The sequence below is a fragment of the Salmo salar genome, chromosome ssa03, assembly GCF_905237065.1.
Source record: "Salmo salar chromosome ssa03, Ssal_v3.1, whole genome shotgun sequence".
NCBI lineage: Eukaryota > Metazoa > Chordata > Actinopteri > Salmoniformes > Salmonidae > Salmo > Salmo salar.
In genome coordinates, this window is record NC_059444.1 from 78,801,257 (window position 1) to 78,816,663 (window position 15,407).

Here is a 15,407-nt window from a genome sequence, read left to right on the forward strand (position 1 = left end):
TGCAGGAGTTTGTTGTGAACTCTGAGTATCTATGAGTATCACAAACTAATATGAATGAACATCTCAAACTAAAAGTAGTTTTGATGAGAGTGGTGAAGAGAAACCTTTTGATCAATGCAGAAAAGTATGTATTACGCATACCTACAGGTAATATAGTGACCAGGGAAACAAAACTCAAAGTAATACTAATACATTTTAACCCTAACTTTTAGTCATAACTTTTTGCAGAAAACAAAAATGCTTTTTCCAGAGTCGATGGGGACTATGTGGAGGGTGGTGTACTAATGGTGTAATGATTCATATCAATCTTCCCTCCGTATGTCACCACCCTGGTGATGAGGGCCTCTCTGTCTGTCTCCGGAAAGGACTGGCGGGCCAGGCTGGGGCATGGGGAGGTTTGTCGAGTAAGCGTTTCCATGCTTGGTCAGCCAGGAGACAGCATGGTGCTGTGGACGTCACTGAGCTACACTGTCGTAAATAAAAAAGGAGGAAGGAACGACTGTTTGGGTTTAGTCATACTGTAGTCTCGTTCCCAGCCCTGTCTTCATAGTAACGCCATAACCCTGCCAAGCTAGGCTAACGTCTGTACCATTAATACTCATTTGGTAGTCAATGCTAGTCCTATTGAATTAATAGGCTCAATAGTAGTGTGTTTATTGAAGTGATAATGCCCTCAAAGCCGGTGTTTGGAGGATACAAACCGTGCCAATATATCCTCCAAACACCGGCATTGAGGGCATTATCACATTTATAGAATGGGTTACCAACGTATTCAAATAATTATATTTTCATCCCCCCAAATATTTTTATGAATTTATTCATACAATTTCATCCTTCCACGAGATATAGTCCCGACACAAATCTAAGTTTGCTGGTTGTTAGTTCTATCGGTTTGGTTGCCGGAGACGCGACCCAGTCGCTAAGTCTTTTTGTACTGTATCTATGTACGCGGCTCAGTCGCTAAGTCTTTTTGTACTGTATCTATGTACGCCACCCAGTTGTTCATTCTAAATGTTCCAAATGCAAACGTTCTTATCCCTTGATTGCTAGATAGCCAACTACGGCTAATTTACAGTCACGGCAAATAGTGCAACCAGAATACTAGCAAATTAGCTTCATTTGCATTTGTTTAAGCTGTTTTACAGTTAAATTTATTTGGATACATCCATAACAATGAGCTAATCTAGGTCCAAAATGCTCCTTAACAGCTTCTAACCCCAAGCCATAAGACTGCTGAACAAGTAATCAAATGGCCATCCCCCCTTTATTTTTACACAGCTGCTACTCACTGTTTATTATCTATGCATAGTCACTTTACCCCTACCTGCATGTACAAATGACCTCGACTAACCTGTACCCTCGCACATTGACTCAGTACCGGTACCCCCTGTATATACCCTTGGTATTGTAATTAAAAGTAACACAATAAAATAACATTTTTTTTTATTTAGTTTATTTAGTAAATATTTGAGGAGGACCTGATCCCGGTATTGGGATTTATTGTCAAGAGACCATGGCGGGAAATTCAAAACTGCAAGAATCTAATAATTTCAATTTCTCAAACAATCAACTATTTTTCACCATTTGAAAGATAAACATCTCCTAAATCCAACCACATTGTCCGATTTCAAAGAGGCTTTACGGCGAAAGCATAAAGTTAGGTCATGTTAGGAGAGTACATTGAAAATAGCTGTGTGTAATGTTTTGTCAATTCAAAGACAGGCGTCACCAAAAGCAGAAAACCAGCTAAAATTATGCACTAACCTTTGACAATCTTCATCAGATGACACTCCTAGGACATTATGTTATACAATACATGCATTTTTTGTTCCATCAAGTTCATATTTATATCCAAAAACAACATTTTACAGTAGCGGTGAAATTCAGAATTTTTTTCTCCCTCAAATGCTTCCGGTGAATCAGCGTTACAATTTACAACATTACTATTCGAAAACATTGGTAAATTATAATATTGTCATTCAAAGAATTATAGATTAACATCTCGTAAATGCTACCGCATTGCCAGATTTCAAAATAACTTTACTGGGAAATCACACTTTGCAATAAACGGGGTGCTAAGCTAAGAACAATAGGCTAGGATATACAGGTTAGCACCATCTTGTAACCATCTAATATCAATAATAATATTGTAAATAATCCCTTATCTTTGATTATCTTCATCAGAAGGCACTTCCAGGAATCCCAGGTCCACAACAAATGTGGTTTCTTTCGACAAAGTTCATAATTTATGTCCAAATAGCTCCAAGATGTTCCATGTTGTTAGCGTTCAGTAGGCTACTCAAAAGTAGGGCGGGGGGGGGGGAAAGTCACGACGAAAAGTAAAAAAAAAAATCTATTGACGTTCGTTCAAACATGTCAAACGTTGTTTAGCATCAATCTTTAGGGCCATTTTTAACGTGAAACGTCAGTAATATTTCAACCCGACCTCTCCTGTGTCTTGAAAAACGTTTTGAAAAATGTCTCGCCTCACATGAACTCACATGAACGCGCAGGTGCGCGCAATAATGAAGTGACGACATCCCAGGGACGTCAACTTCTCTTCCTTGTCATCCGGTCTCTGTTCATCATAGACGCTTCAAACAACTTTATAAAGATCGTTGACATCTAGTGGAAGCCGTAGGAAGTGCGAAATGAATCCTTTGTCACTGTGTGATCTATTAGCAATGACTCGAAAATAGTACAGCCACAAAATTCTCATTTCCTGGTTGTATTTTTCTCAGGTTTTTGCCTGCCATATGAGTTTTGTTATACTTACAGACACCATTCAAACAGTTTTAGAAAATTCAGAGTGTTTTCTATCCAAATCTGTTAATAATATACATATCCTAACTTCTGAGTTGGTGTAGGAGGCAGTTAAAAATGGGCACATATTTTTTTCAAAATTCTCAATACTGCCCCCTAGCCCGTAGAGGTTAACTCTATTTCTTGAACTGCATTGTTGGTTAAGTGCTTGTAAGTAAGCATTTCACGGTAAAGTCTACACCTGTTGTATTCGGCGCATGTGACAGATAAAGTTTGATTTGATACACGATTTCGCCTGGCATAGAAAATGTGCTGTCTCTCATCAGGACACTGTTGTTCAGAGGAGCAAGCCAACAACACAGCTAACACAATCACAAACTAGGTGCATTTAGTCTTGTTTAACTGTATCCTTTTGACATTTCTTTGTATATATCCATAAAAATTATGCCAGCTGATTCATAATTTCAACTGGGTGAGGAAATCTGTCTGTCTCGTCCCGACTTCCGACACGTTCATTACTATGGGACAGCTGGAGATAAAATTTCAATATTGAAATAATGTTGCAAATGTCGGAGACAGAGACAGCAAGGTTTATACAAATCTCCGCTGTTGAAAACTAAATGCTAGTCTAAAAGAAATGTGAGATAATATCTAGATGCTTTTTATAGTGGAAATCAAGTTTATAAAGTGCCTGGATGGGCTGATGAGACAGTGGATTGCGCAGTGAGATGGAACAGAGTAAATGAGCATTTCAACGTCATAGTTTATCTGATGGTAATTTGTGGAATAGACATCTGCCGGAATGTGGTTTTATCCAATCAGCATCCCGGAATTAGACCTACCGGTTGTATAATGATTCATACTGTAGACTCACTTCCAACCCTGTGTCTTCATAGTAATGTTATACGCCTTACAACTGAGGCTAGTCATTCTGTTCTGGTACTGTAGTTATAAAGCTAGTCATTCTGTTCTGGCACTGTAGTTATAAAGCTAGTCATTCTGTTCTGGTACTGTAGTTATATAGCTAGTCATTCTGTTCTGTTACTGTAGTTATAAAGCTAGTCATTCTGTTCTGATACTGTATTATATAGCTAGTCATTCTGTTCTGGTACTGTAGTTATATAGCTAGTCATTCTGTTACTGTAGTTATAAAGCTAGTCATTCTGTTCTGATACTGTATTATATAGCTAGTCATTCTGTTCTGGTACTGTAGTTATATAGCTAGTCATTCTGTTCTGGTACTGTAGTTATAAAGCTAGTCATTCTGTTCTGGTACTGTAGTTATAAAGCTAGTCATTCTGTTCTGGTACTGTAGTTATAAAGCTAGTCATTCTGTTCTGGTACTGTAGTTAGTTATATAGCTAGTCATTCTGTTCTGGTACTGTAGTTATAAAGCTAGTCATTCTGTTCTGATACTGTAGTTATAAAGCTAGTCATTCTGTTCTGGTACTGTAGTTAGTTATAAAGCTAGTCATTCTGTTCTGGTACTGTAGTTATATAGCTAGTCATTATTTTCTGTTACTGTAGTTATAAAGCTAGTCATTCTGTTCTGGTACTGTAGTTATATAGCTAGTCATTCTGTTCTGGTACTGTAGTTATAAAGCTAGTAATTCTGTTCTGGTACTGTATTATATAGCTAGTCATTCTGTTCTGGTACTGTAGTTATATAGCTAGTCATTATTTTCTGTTACTGTAGTTATAAAGCTAGTCATTCTGTTCTGGTACTGTAGTTATATAGCTAGTCATTATTTTCTGTTACTGTAGTTATAAAGCTAGTCATTCTGTTTTGGTACTGTAGTTATATAGCTAGTCATTCTGTTCTGGTACTGTATTATATAGCTAGTCATTCTGTTCTGGTACTGTAGTTATATAGCTAGTCATTCTGTTCTGGTACTGTAGTTATATAGCTAGTCATTCTGTTCTGGTACTGTAGTTATAAAGCTAGTCATTCTGTTCTGGTACTGTATTATATAGCTAGTCATTCTGTTCTGGTACTGTAGTTATAAAGCTAGTCATTCTGTTCTGGTACTGTAGTTATAAAGCTAGTCATTCTGTTCTGGTACTGTAGTTATAAAGCTAGTCATTCTGTTCTGGTACTGTAGTTATAAAGCTAGTCATTCTGTTCTGGTACTGTAGTTATAAAGCTAGTCATTCTGTTCTGATACTGTATTATATAGCTAGTCATTCTGTTCTGGTACTGTAGTTATATAGCTAGTCATTCTGTTCTGGTACTGTAGTTATAAAGCTAGTCATTCTGTTCTGGTACTGTAGTTATAAAGCTAGTCATTCTGTTCTGGTACTGTAGTTATAAAGCTAGTCATTCTGTTCTGATACTGTAGTTATAAAGCTAGTCATTCTGTTCTGGTACTGTAGTTAGTTATAAAGCTAGTCATTCTGTTCTGGTACTGTAGTTATATAGCTAGTCATTATTTTCTGTTACTGTAGTTATAAAGCTAGTCATTCTGTTCTGGTACTGTAGTTATATAGCTAGTCATTCTGTTCTGGTACTGTAGTTATAAAGCTAGTCATTCTGTTCTGGTACTGTAGTTATAAAGCTAGTCATTCTGTTTTGGTACTGTAGTTATATAGCTAGTCATTCTGTTCTGGTACTGTATTATATAGCTAGTCATTCTGTTCTGGTACTGTAGTTATATAGCTAGTCATTCTGTTCTGGTACTGTAGTTATATAGCTAGTCATTCTGTTCTGGTACTGTAGTTATAAAGCTAGTCATTCTGTTCTGGTACTGTATTATATAGCTAGTCATTCTGTTCTGGTACTGTAGTTATAAAGCTAGTCATTCTGTTCTGGTACTGTAGTTATAAAGCTAGTCATTCTGTTCTGGTACTGTAGTTATAAAGCTAGTCATTCTGTTCTGGTACTGTAGTTATAAAGCTAGTCATTCTGTTCTGGTACTGTAGTTATAAAGCTAGTCATTCTGTTCTGGTACTGTAGTTATAAAGCTAGTCATTCTGTTCTGGTACTGTAGTTATAAAGCTAGTCATTCTGTTCTGGTACTGTAGTTATAAAGCTAGTCGTTCTGGTACTGTAGTTATAAATCTAGTCATTTTGTTCTGTTACTGTAGTTATATAGCTAGTCATTCTGTTCTGGTAGTGTAGCTATATAGCTAGTCATTCTGTTCTGTTACTGTAGTTAAAAAGCTATTCATTCTGTTCTGGTACTGCTGGAATACTCATCATGTCTGTGATACAGTAAATCAAAGATTGTAATGTAGTTTGCAGACCTGAGTCAATGGGAGGTCACTGCGTGTGTGTGTGCGTGCTTGTGTGAAGGGGGTTGTATGTGTTTTGCGTGTGAGTAGCCTACAAGTGCGTATTTTTTTGTGTGTGTATTTGAGCACACTCGTGTATGTGTTTATATTTAATATATATTTGTGTGTATGCGTGTAATTGGCCTACGTGTGTGTGTGTGGGGAGGGGGGGTGTACTTGTGTGTGAGTAGCTTATGTGTGTGTGTGGAGGGGGGAGTGTACTTGTGTATGTGTGTGAGTAGCCTGTGTGTGTGTGTGTACACAGGTGTGTACACCAGTGCATGTCTGTTTATATTTATCTGTGTATGTGGTGAGCCTATTTGTGTTACAGGTTAGCATAGTGATAAGAGCATCAGCAGTTATTTCCTACACTTGTCAAACTGCAGCAGTATGTTACTGGCTAATGTGGTCAGGCTGTTTTGCATTCCTTTCCTCCATATCTTAATTTCTGTTACCAAGCTTAAAGTATGTGTAGTATACTGCAATAATACACTGTTGCTATGTATTAGCTCTGAGGACATAGCAGCTCTGAGAGACAGTACTGCATCACCAAATATGTAGACCACAGTGTAAAGAGTTGTTGAATATGTAGACCACAGTGTAAAGAGTTGTTGAATATGTAGACCACAGTGTAAAGAGGTGTTGAATATGTAGACCACAGTGTAAAGAGGTGTTGAATATGTAGACCACAGTGTAAAGAGGTGTTGAATATGTAGACCACAGTGTAAAGAGGTGTTGAATATGTAGACCACAGTGTAAAGACTTGTTGAATATGTAGACCACAGTGTAAAGACTTGTTGAATATGTAGACCACAGTGTAAAGACTTGTTGAATATGTAGACCACAGTGTAAAGACTTGTTGAATATGTAGACCACAGTGTAAAGACTTGTTGAATATGTAGACCACAGTGTAAAGACTTGTTGAATATGTAGACCACAGTGTAAAGAGGTGTTGAATATGTAGACCACAGTGTAAAGAGGTGTTGAATATGTAGACCACAGTGTAAAGAGGTGTTGAATATGTAGACCACAGTGTAAAGAGGTGTTGAATATGTAGACCACAGTGTAAAGACTTGTTGAATATGTAGACCACAGTGTAAAGACTTGTTGAATATGTAGACCACAGTGTAAAGACTTGTTGAATATGTAGACCACAGTGTAAAGACTTGTTGAATATGTAGACCACAGTGTAAAGACTTGTTGAATATGTAGACCACAGTGTAAAGACTTGTTGAATATGTAGACCACAGTGTAAAGACTTGTTGAATATGTAGACCACAGTGTAAAGAGGTGTTGAATATGTAGACCACAGTGTAAAGAGGTGTTGAATATGTAGACCACAGTGTAAAGGTGTTGAACCACAAGAGATAAATAGGCTTGATTAGGTCTTTGCTGGTGCATGACTGCTGTACCACCAAACCCACAACCCCTCAGTTTATCCATAACCATGTTGCATTGAAACTTACCCCCAGAACAGAGTCTCTTCAGCAGACACTGGCTAACATGTTCCAGTGACTGGATGGGTAGATAACCAACCTGATAGACAGAGAGCAGGGGTTTCCTGTTTAGAAGCTTGACAGAGAGTCTCTGTAACAAAGTCGTGGGGCTCAATACGTGGATAAGATGAATAAAGAGCAAAATATATCTATCTAACCCAAGTCTATATGTAACCATTACTGAGCATATTATGATGGTAACTAAATGGAATGACCTGAGAAGTGGATGTATGGGGTTGTTGGGACTCTGAGCCGATTGGTCTGATCATCTTTCTACATGTTTCATTTCTTATTCAGTGTTATACTCTCTTCTCCCAGGGTCCTGACTGTAGCATTGCAGTCAAGATGTATATTCTTAAAATAATGCCTGCTAGCTCAATGCAGCTATTCTAGCTCAAATCAATGCTAATTCATTATAGATTTTTGCTCAGCTCATAGCCTCCTACCTCCCCAGGCCAACCAATGACCATGTCTTCTCAGTAATGTGGATATTCTGGTTTGACCTGCCATTTGTCTGGTCTAGATGATATCAGGGCTTGATTTACCTGGCCTTTACAGATGAAGATGTATCCATCCCTAGTCTCTCTCATTGATTATAAACTTACTTCACCAATTAAAGGGATAGTTCAGCGATTTAACAAAAACCAAAGTGTAGATTTCAGTCACTCCTTATCCATAGACTGCTTTCAAGGTAAGGGAGCAAATATGTAAATACATCAAATCGCTGAACTATTCCTTTTATAAAATTCTGCTACTTTCAGTGGGATAGATCATAGACACACTTTCTATTTGTTGTACTGTATACCAGTGGTACCATTTACAGTAAAGCAGGGGCTTGGTACAGTAATGTGCAGTATAGGGTATAGTAAGGTATTATTTCAGTGGGTTACAGCAGTATTAGGTAATAGATGTGTGTGTGTGAGGGGGTTAATTGATCCCAATGAGCTTTACTGTAGGTTGTTGGCCCAGACTCCAGTAAGAGGAGAGTGTCCTCTGGGGAAGATGGTATGTGTGTGCCTGTACGTGCACACGTGTGAGTGGGGAGGACCTAAGTTTCTGTAGCCATCCTGCTGGCTCAGCAGTATCAGAACCCTCTAAATGGTGAGCAAATGATCACTTCACTATCAGAACCCTCTAAATGGTGAGCAAATGATCACTTCACTATCAGAACCCTCTAAATGGTGAGCAAATGATCACTTCACTATCAGAACCCTCTAAATGGTGAGCTAATGATCACTTCACTATCAGAACCCTCTAAATGGTGAGCAAATGATCACTTCACTATCAGAACCCTCTAAATGGTGAGCTAATGATCACTTCACTATCAGAACCCTCTAAATGGTGAGCAAATGATCACTTCACTATCAGAACCCTCTAAATGGTGAGCAAATGATCACTTCACTATCAGAACCCTCTAAATGGTGAGCAAATGATCACTTCACTATCAGAACCCTCTAAATGGTGAGCAAATGATCACTTCACTATCAGAACCATCTAAATGGAGAACAAATGATCACTTCACTATCAGAACCCTCTAAATGGTGAGCAAATGATCACTTCACTATCAGAACCATCTAAATGGAGAACAAATGATCACTTCACTATCAGAACCCTCTAAATGGTGAGCTAATGATCACTTCACTATCAGAACCCTCTAAATGGTGAGCTAATGATCACTTCACTATCAGAACCCTCTAAATGGTGAGCTAATGATCACTTCACTATCAGAACCATCTAAATGGAGAACAAATGATCACTTCACTATCAGAACCCTCTAAATGGTGAGCAAATGATCACTTCACTTCCCAGCACACTTTAAGTCTGGCTTGAGAAAATGGGAAAATCTAGTGCTGGGACCACCACTCCACTGGATTAAAGGGAACTGTGTGTTATTACAGATGTAGGGATAGGTCTATGGAGAATATTGGCTGTTCTTTTTTTCCACAGTGAATGATGGTGTTAAGATTGGTAGGCTGTGTTTCCCAAAAGGTGGATCAGGAAGATCAATATGGGTTTATCTTGCACCTGATTCGTTGTGGCTGAATGCTAGATTGCGTCGACGAACAGTTTTTGCTTATTGGGTCTCAAGAACGTTTGAATGGCTTTAAGTCTGTCACAGTGCCAAGAAGACCTTTGAAACCACAGCTGTATGGGATAGTGCATTTTGGTTTTGGAATGATGTCAGTAAATTCTCTCCACTCCTCTCTCTCCTCCAACACACTAGCTGACTGGTGGGTATTACATGTTTGAGACATCAACAGACCTCTCACCTCCTGCTGTTGCCATAACAAAGGCTGGAATTCAGGAAACAGGAAGTGTGTGTTCTAACAGGCCCTCTCCCTGGAAACAGCCACAGGCAGAGGTGTGGAGTGTTGGTGTGTATGAGGGAGTTAGGTCTACTTGTGATGTTTGTTGTGCAGGGTAGTCCAGGGTGAGTTTCCTGAAAGCTTTATTTCTCTCGTCGACCCAGGCCCAGACCACTCATAGTATAGCAGAAACTCTTTTGTTGCTGTAGGGCTGCCGGCTGCGTTGTCTAGAGAAATAAAGTAAAACGCTACCTATGACTTGCCCCTAATCAGTAAGACGGGTTAGTCTTCATTACCTGTCGTAGTAATGGCTCATAGATGGAGAAGTAGAGAGATACACTCGCCAATCTCTGTTTGTTCTCTTTTCACTGCAACTTTACTCTTGCTAAGTTGAAATGAAGTGCAGTGGAGTTGCAGGCTTACAGCACCACTATAGTACCACAATAGTTCAGTCACTCCTGGAATTGCATTGTTTTTTTTAATCAGTAGAGGAGTCTTATAAACGGTGAGAGAGTGTGATCTGGCACAACTCTGACACAGGCCCTGCACTAGAGTTGGGCTCAGTTGGGCTTTCCATACCATATGATATCTTAAATACCACCATGTTGCAGGTAGAAATGCAAAGTATAGAACTGACACCATTCTCTATTCTTTACAACAGAGAAGCGTTTCTGTAGCCTGGTTGAACCAGACTGAACGCTACACTCACCATTGTTTCTGGTGAGAGCACAGTTCAGTCTGGTTTAACCAGGCTAACATTTCTGATCTACACACTACACTTCTATTGGAACTCTCTGTAATGAATAAGCCCTATTATGTCTGCCTATCTGACCTTTGACCTCCTAATGTGTTTTCCTCCACAGAGCCGAGAAGACTGAGGTGCTGAGTGATGACCTTCTACAGGTGAATATTATTATTCTGTCTCCTGCTTCCACTTTATGTGCAGTCACAGCAGCCTTAGACACTGTCAAGTCAAATGCAACCATTAACATACAGTATGACTTGTGTTGACTGGATGGAACATGTGATGAATTGTGTTGACTGGATGGAACATGTGATGACTTGTGTTGACTGGATGGAACATGTGATGACTTGTGTTGACTGGATGGAACATGTGATGAATTGTGTTGACTGGGTGGAACATGTGATGAATTGTGTTGACTGGGTGGAACATGTGATGAATTGTGTTGACTGGATGGAACATGTGATGTCATGGGGAAAAGGTCTGATGCTGCACAAAAGGAGTAATTTAATTTAGTGAACCTGTGATTGTTTCTGAATTAAATAATACATTGCCTTGTAAACTTGTCTTGCCAAGTTGGCTAAAGCAGAACCGTTTGTTTCAAGCCGTGTTATCACGTTTACAGTCTACCTCCATCATCATAACCCCTCCTAGCAGAGAGAGATGCAACATGAGTCATTTAGTGATGAGGGATTTAGTCAAAGTACACACACAAAAACACATCCTGTCTTTTTTTGGTAAGAAATCTTGACTCTGGTCTTGAAGCAAGGCTGTTGGCGAGGGTTTGTTGTTGGGTCTGGTTTTCAGTGATGCGCTGCCAGGTGCGATGTGTGAGAAAGCCAGTTACCATGTTTTTCCAATCAGAACAGACCGTGGCAGCTTGTTTTACTCCAGAACACATACTGTGTCATGATGTGCCAGGGAGAACAACATGGCAGCTGAATGAAGTGACTGAGTGTATGTTAACTGAGAGGAGAGAGAGAGAGAGTGTATGTTAACTGAGAGGAGAGAGAGAGAGAGTGTATGTTAACTGAGAGGATGAGAGAGAGAGTGTATGTTAACTGAGAGGATGAGAGAGAGAGAGAGAGTGTATGTTAACTGAGAGGAGAGAGAGAGAGAGAGTGTATGTTAACTGAGAGGAGAGAGAGAGTGTATGTTAACTGAGAGGAGAGAGAGAGTGTATGTTAACTGAGAGGAGAGAGAGAGTGTATGTTAACTGAGAGGAGAGAGAGAGTGTATGTTAACTGAGAGGAGAGAGAGAGTGTATGTTAACTGAGAGGAGAGAGAGGGAGAGTGTATGTTAACTGAGAGGAGAGAGAGGGAGAGTGTATGTTAACTGAGAGGAGAGAGAGGGTGTATGTTAACTGAGAGGAGAGAGAGAGAGAGAGAGAGTGTATGTTAACTGAGAGGAGAGAGAGAGAGTGTATGTTAACTGAGAGGAGAGAGAGAGAGTGTATGTTAACTGAGAGGAGAGAGAGAGAGAGTGTGTATGTTAACTGAGAGGAGAGAGAGAGTGTATATTAACTGAGAGGAGAGAGAGAGTGTATGTTAACTGAGAGGAGAGAGAGAGTGTATGTTAACTGAGAGGAGAGAGAGAGTGTATGTTAACTGAGAGGAGAGAGAGAGTGTATGTTAACTGAGAGGAGAGAGAGAGAGAGTATGTTAACTGAGAGGAGAGAGAGAGAGAGAGAGTGTGTATGTTAACTGAGAGGAGAGAGAGAGAGTGTATGTTAACTGAGAGGAGGAGAGAGAGAGAGTATGTTAACTGAGAGGAGAGAGAGAGAGAGAGTATGTTAACTGAGAGGATGAGAGAGAGAGTGTATGTTAACTGAGAGGATGAGAGAGAGAGAGAGTATGTTAACTGAGAGGAGGAGAGGGAGAGAGAGTGTATGTTAACTGAGAGGAGGAGAGAGAGAGTATGTTAACTAGAGGTCGACCGATTAATCAGAATGGCCGATTAATTAGGGCCCATTTCAAGTTTTCATAACAATCGGAAATCGGTATTTTTGGACGCCGATTTGGCCTATTTTATTTATTTTTTATTATTATATATATTTTTTTAACCTTTATTTAACTAGGCAAGTCAGTTAAGAACACATTCTCATTTTCAATGACGGCCTAGGAACGGTGGGTTAACTGCCTTGTTCAGGGGCAGAATGACAGATTTTTACCTTGTCAGCTCAGGGATTCAATCTTGCAACCTTACGGTTAACTAGTCCAACGCTCTAACCACCTGCTTTACATTGCACTCCACGAGGTTACGCGAATGCAGTAAGAAGCTATGGTAAGTTGCTAGCTAGCATTAAACTTATCTTATAAAAAACAATCAGTCAATCATAATCACTAGTTAACTACACACGGTTGATGATATTACTAGTTTATCTAGCCTGTCCTGCGTTGCATATAATTGCTTAGGTACACGTTGCTCCAACCATAAACATCAATGCCTTTCTTAAAATCGTTGCGAACTGTGAAGACTATTTCTTCCCAACAAAGACAGCCGACTTCGCCAAACAGGGATGATTTAACAAAAGCGCATTTGCGAAAAAAGCACAATCGTTGCACGACTGTACCTAACCATAAACATCAATGCCTTTCTTAAAATCAATACACAGAAGTATATATTTTTAAACCTGCATATTTAGCTAAATGAAATCCAGGTTAGCAGGCAATATTAACCAGGTGAAATTGTGTAATTTTGCGTTCATTGCACGCAGTCAGGGTATATGCAACACTTTGGGTAATTTGTCAGAATTTTACATAATTATGACATAACACTGAAGGTTGTGCAATGTAACAGGAATAACGTTATGTTTTCAAGATGATAGTTTCCGGATTCAACCATATTAATGACCTAAGGCTCGTGTTTCTGTGTGTTATTATGTTATAATTAAGTCTATGATTTGATAGAGCAGTCTGACTGAGCGATGGTAGGCACCAGCAGGCTCGTAAGCATTCATTCAAAATAGCACTTTTGTGCGTTTTGCCAGCAGCCCTTCGCAACGCATTGCGCTGTTTATGACTTCAAGCCTGTCAACTCCCAAGATTAGGCTGGTGTAACCCATGTGAAATGGCTAGCTAGTTAGCCGGGTGCACGCTAATAGCATTTCAAACGTCACTCGCTCTGAGACTTGGAGTAGTTTTTTCCCTTCCTCTACATGGGTAACACTGCTTCGAGGGTGGCTGTTGTCGACGTGTTCCTGGTTCGAGCCCAGGTAGGAGCGAGGAGAGGCACGGAAGCTATACTGTTACACTGGCAATACTAAAGTGCCTATAAGAACATCCAATAGTCAAAGGTATATGAAATACAAATCGTATAGAGAGAAATAGTCCTATAATAACTACAACCTAAAACTTCTTGCCTGGGAATATTGAAGACTCATGTTAAAAGGAACCACCAGCTTTCATATGTTCTCATGTTCTGAGCAAGGAACTTAAACGTTAGCTTTTTTACATGGCACATATTGCACTTTTACTTTCTTCTCCAACACTTTGTTTTTGCATTATTTAAATCAAATTGAACATGTTTCCTTATTTATTTGAGGCTAAATTGATTTTATTGATGTATTATATTAAGTTAAAATAAGTGTTCATTCAGTATTGTTGTAATTGCCATTATTACAAATAAAAAATGTTTTTAAAAATCGGCCGATTAATCGATATTGGCTTTATTTTGACCCGCCAATAATCGGTATCGGGACCGGCGTTGAAAAATCATAATCGGTCGACCTCTAATGTTAACTGAGAGGAGGAGAGAGAGTATGTTAACTGAGAGGAGGAGAGAGAGTATGTTAACTGAGAGGAGGAGAGAGAGAGTATGTTAACTGAGAGGAGGAGAGAGAGAGAGAGTATGTTAACTGAGAGGAGGAGAGAGAGAGAGAGTATGTTAACTGAGAGGAGGAGAGAGAGTGTATGTTAACTGAGAGGAGGAGAGAGAGTGTATGTTAACTGAGAGGAGGAGAGAGAGTATGTTAACTGAGAGGAGGAGAGAGAGTATGTTAACTGAGAGGAGGAGAGAGAGAGAGTGTGTGTTAACTGAGAGGATGAGAGAGAGAGAGAGAGAGAGAGAGTATGTTAACTGAGAGGAGGAGAGAGAGAGAGTGTGTGTTAACTGAGAGGATGAGAGAGAGAGAGAGAGAGAGAGAGTGTTAACTGAGAGGATGAGAGAGAGAGTATGTTAACTGAGAGGAGGAGAGAGAGAGAGTGTGTATGTTAACTGAGAGGAGGAGAGAGAGAGAGTGTATGTTAACTGAGAGGAGGAGAGAGAGTGTATGTTAACTGAGAGGAGGAGAGAGAAAGAAAGTGAGTCTCCATGCTCTATTGAATAGACATGGTCTTTAAGAGAGGGAAGGAGTGTGTTAAAAGTGGAACAGAGGAAGTGAAAGAGGGAGTGTGAGTGCCAGACAACTCTACACACCTCTCTCAGCTCTTCATAAAGAACACTTGAGTCACACTTTTAGGACCTGCCTTAGTGAACTGTGACCCTAAGCTTGACTTAATATACACACAGCCTAAGCACCTGGTTAACGGTGACAGTTTCTAGGGCTGAATAGACAAACAGAACAGGAATGGATAGGGATGCTGAAACTACATAGTTACTGGGCAATGTATAGAATATGTACTTACTGGTTATTATCACAATGCACTATGGGATTTGAGGCTGACTTCATAGTCTGAGTTGAAAGGTATTGACTATAAATAAGAGACTGCATCTCAATAGTCTGGAATGGCTTCCTTTCCTCCTTTCCTCTGCTCTTATCTTCATAATCACAAACTGAAATAACATAACAGGTAAAAGTGATATGGAAAGGAAAGTGAAATCCAATCTTT

General features: G+C 39.5%; 1 protein-coding gene across 6 annotated transcripts in view; it reads left to right on the top strand.

Moving 5' to 3' along the window:
- LOC106606690 (rho GTPase-activating protein 17) overlaps positions 1 to 15,407 on the top strand; it is a 59,560-nt gene that overhangs the window by 9,765 nt on the left and 34,388 nt on the right. For all 6 annotated transcript variants that reach the window (XM_045715527.1, XM_045715529.1, XM_045715528.1 and 3 more), the window contains exon 2: positions 10,699 to 10,738. In XM_045715527.1, the coding sequence (XP_045571483.1) occupies positions 10,699 to 10,738 (40 nt within the window). The remainder of the gene's footprint in view (positions 1 to 10,698; positions 10,739 to 15,407) is intronic.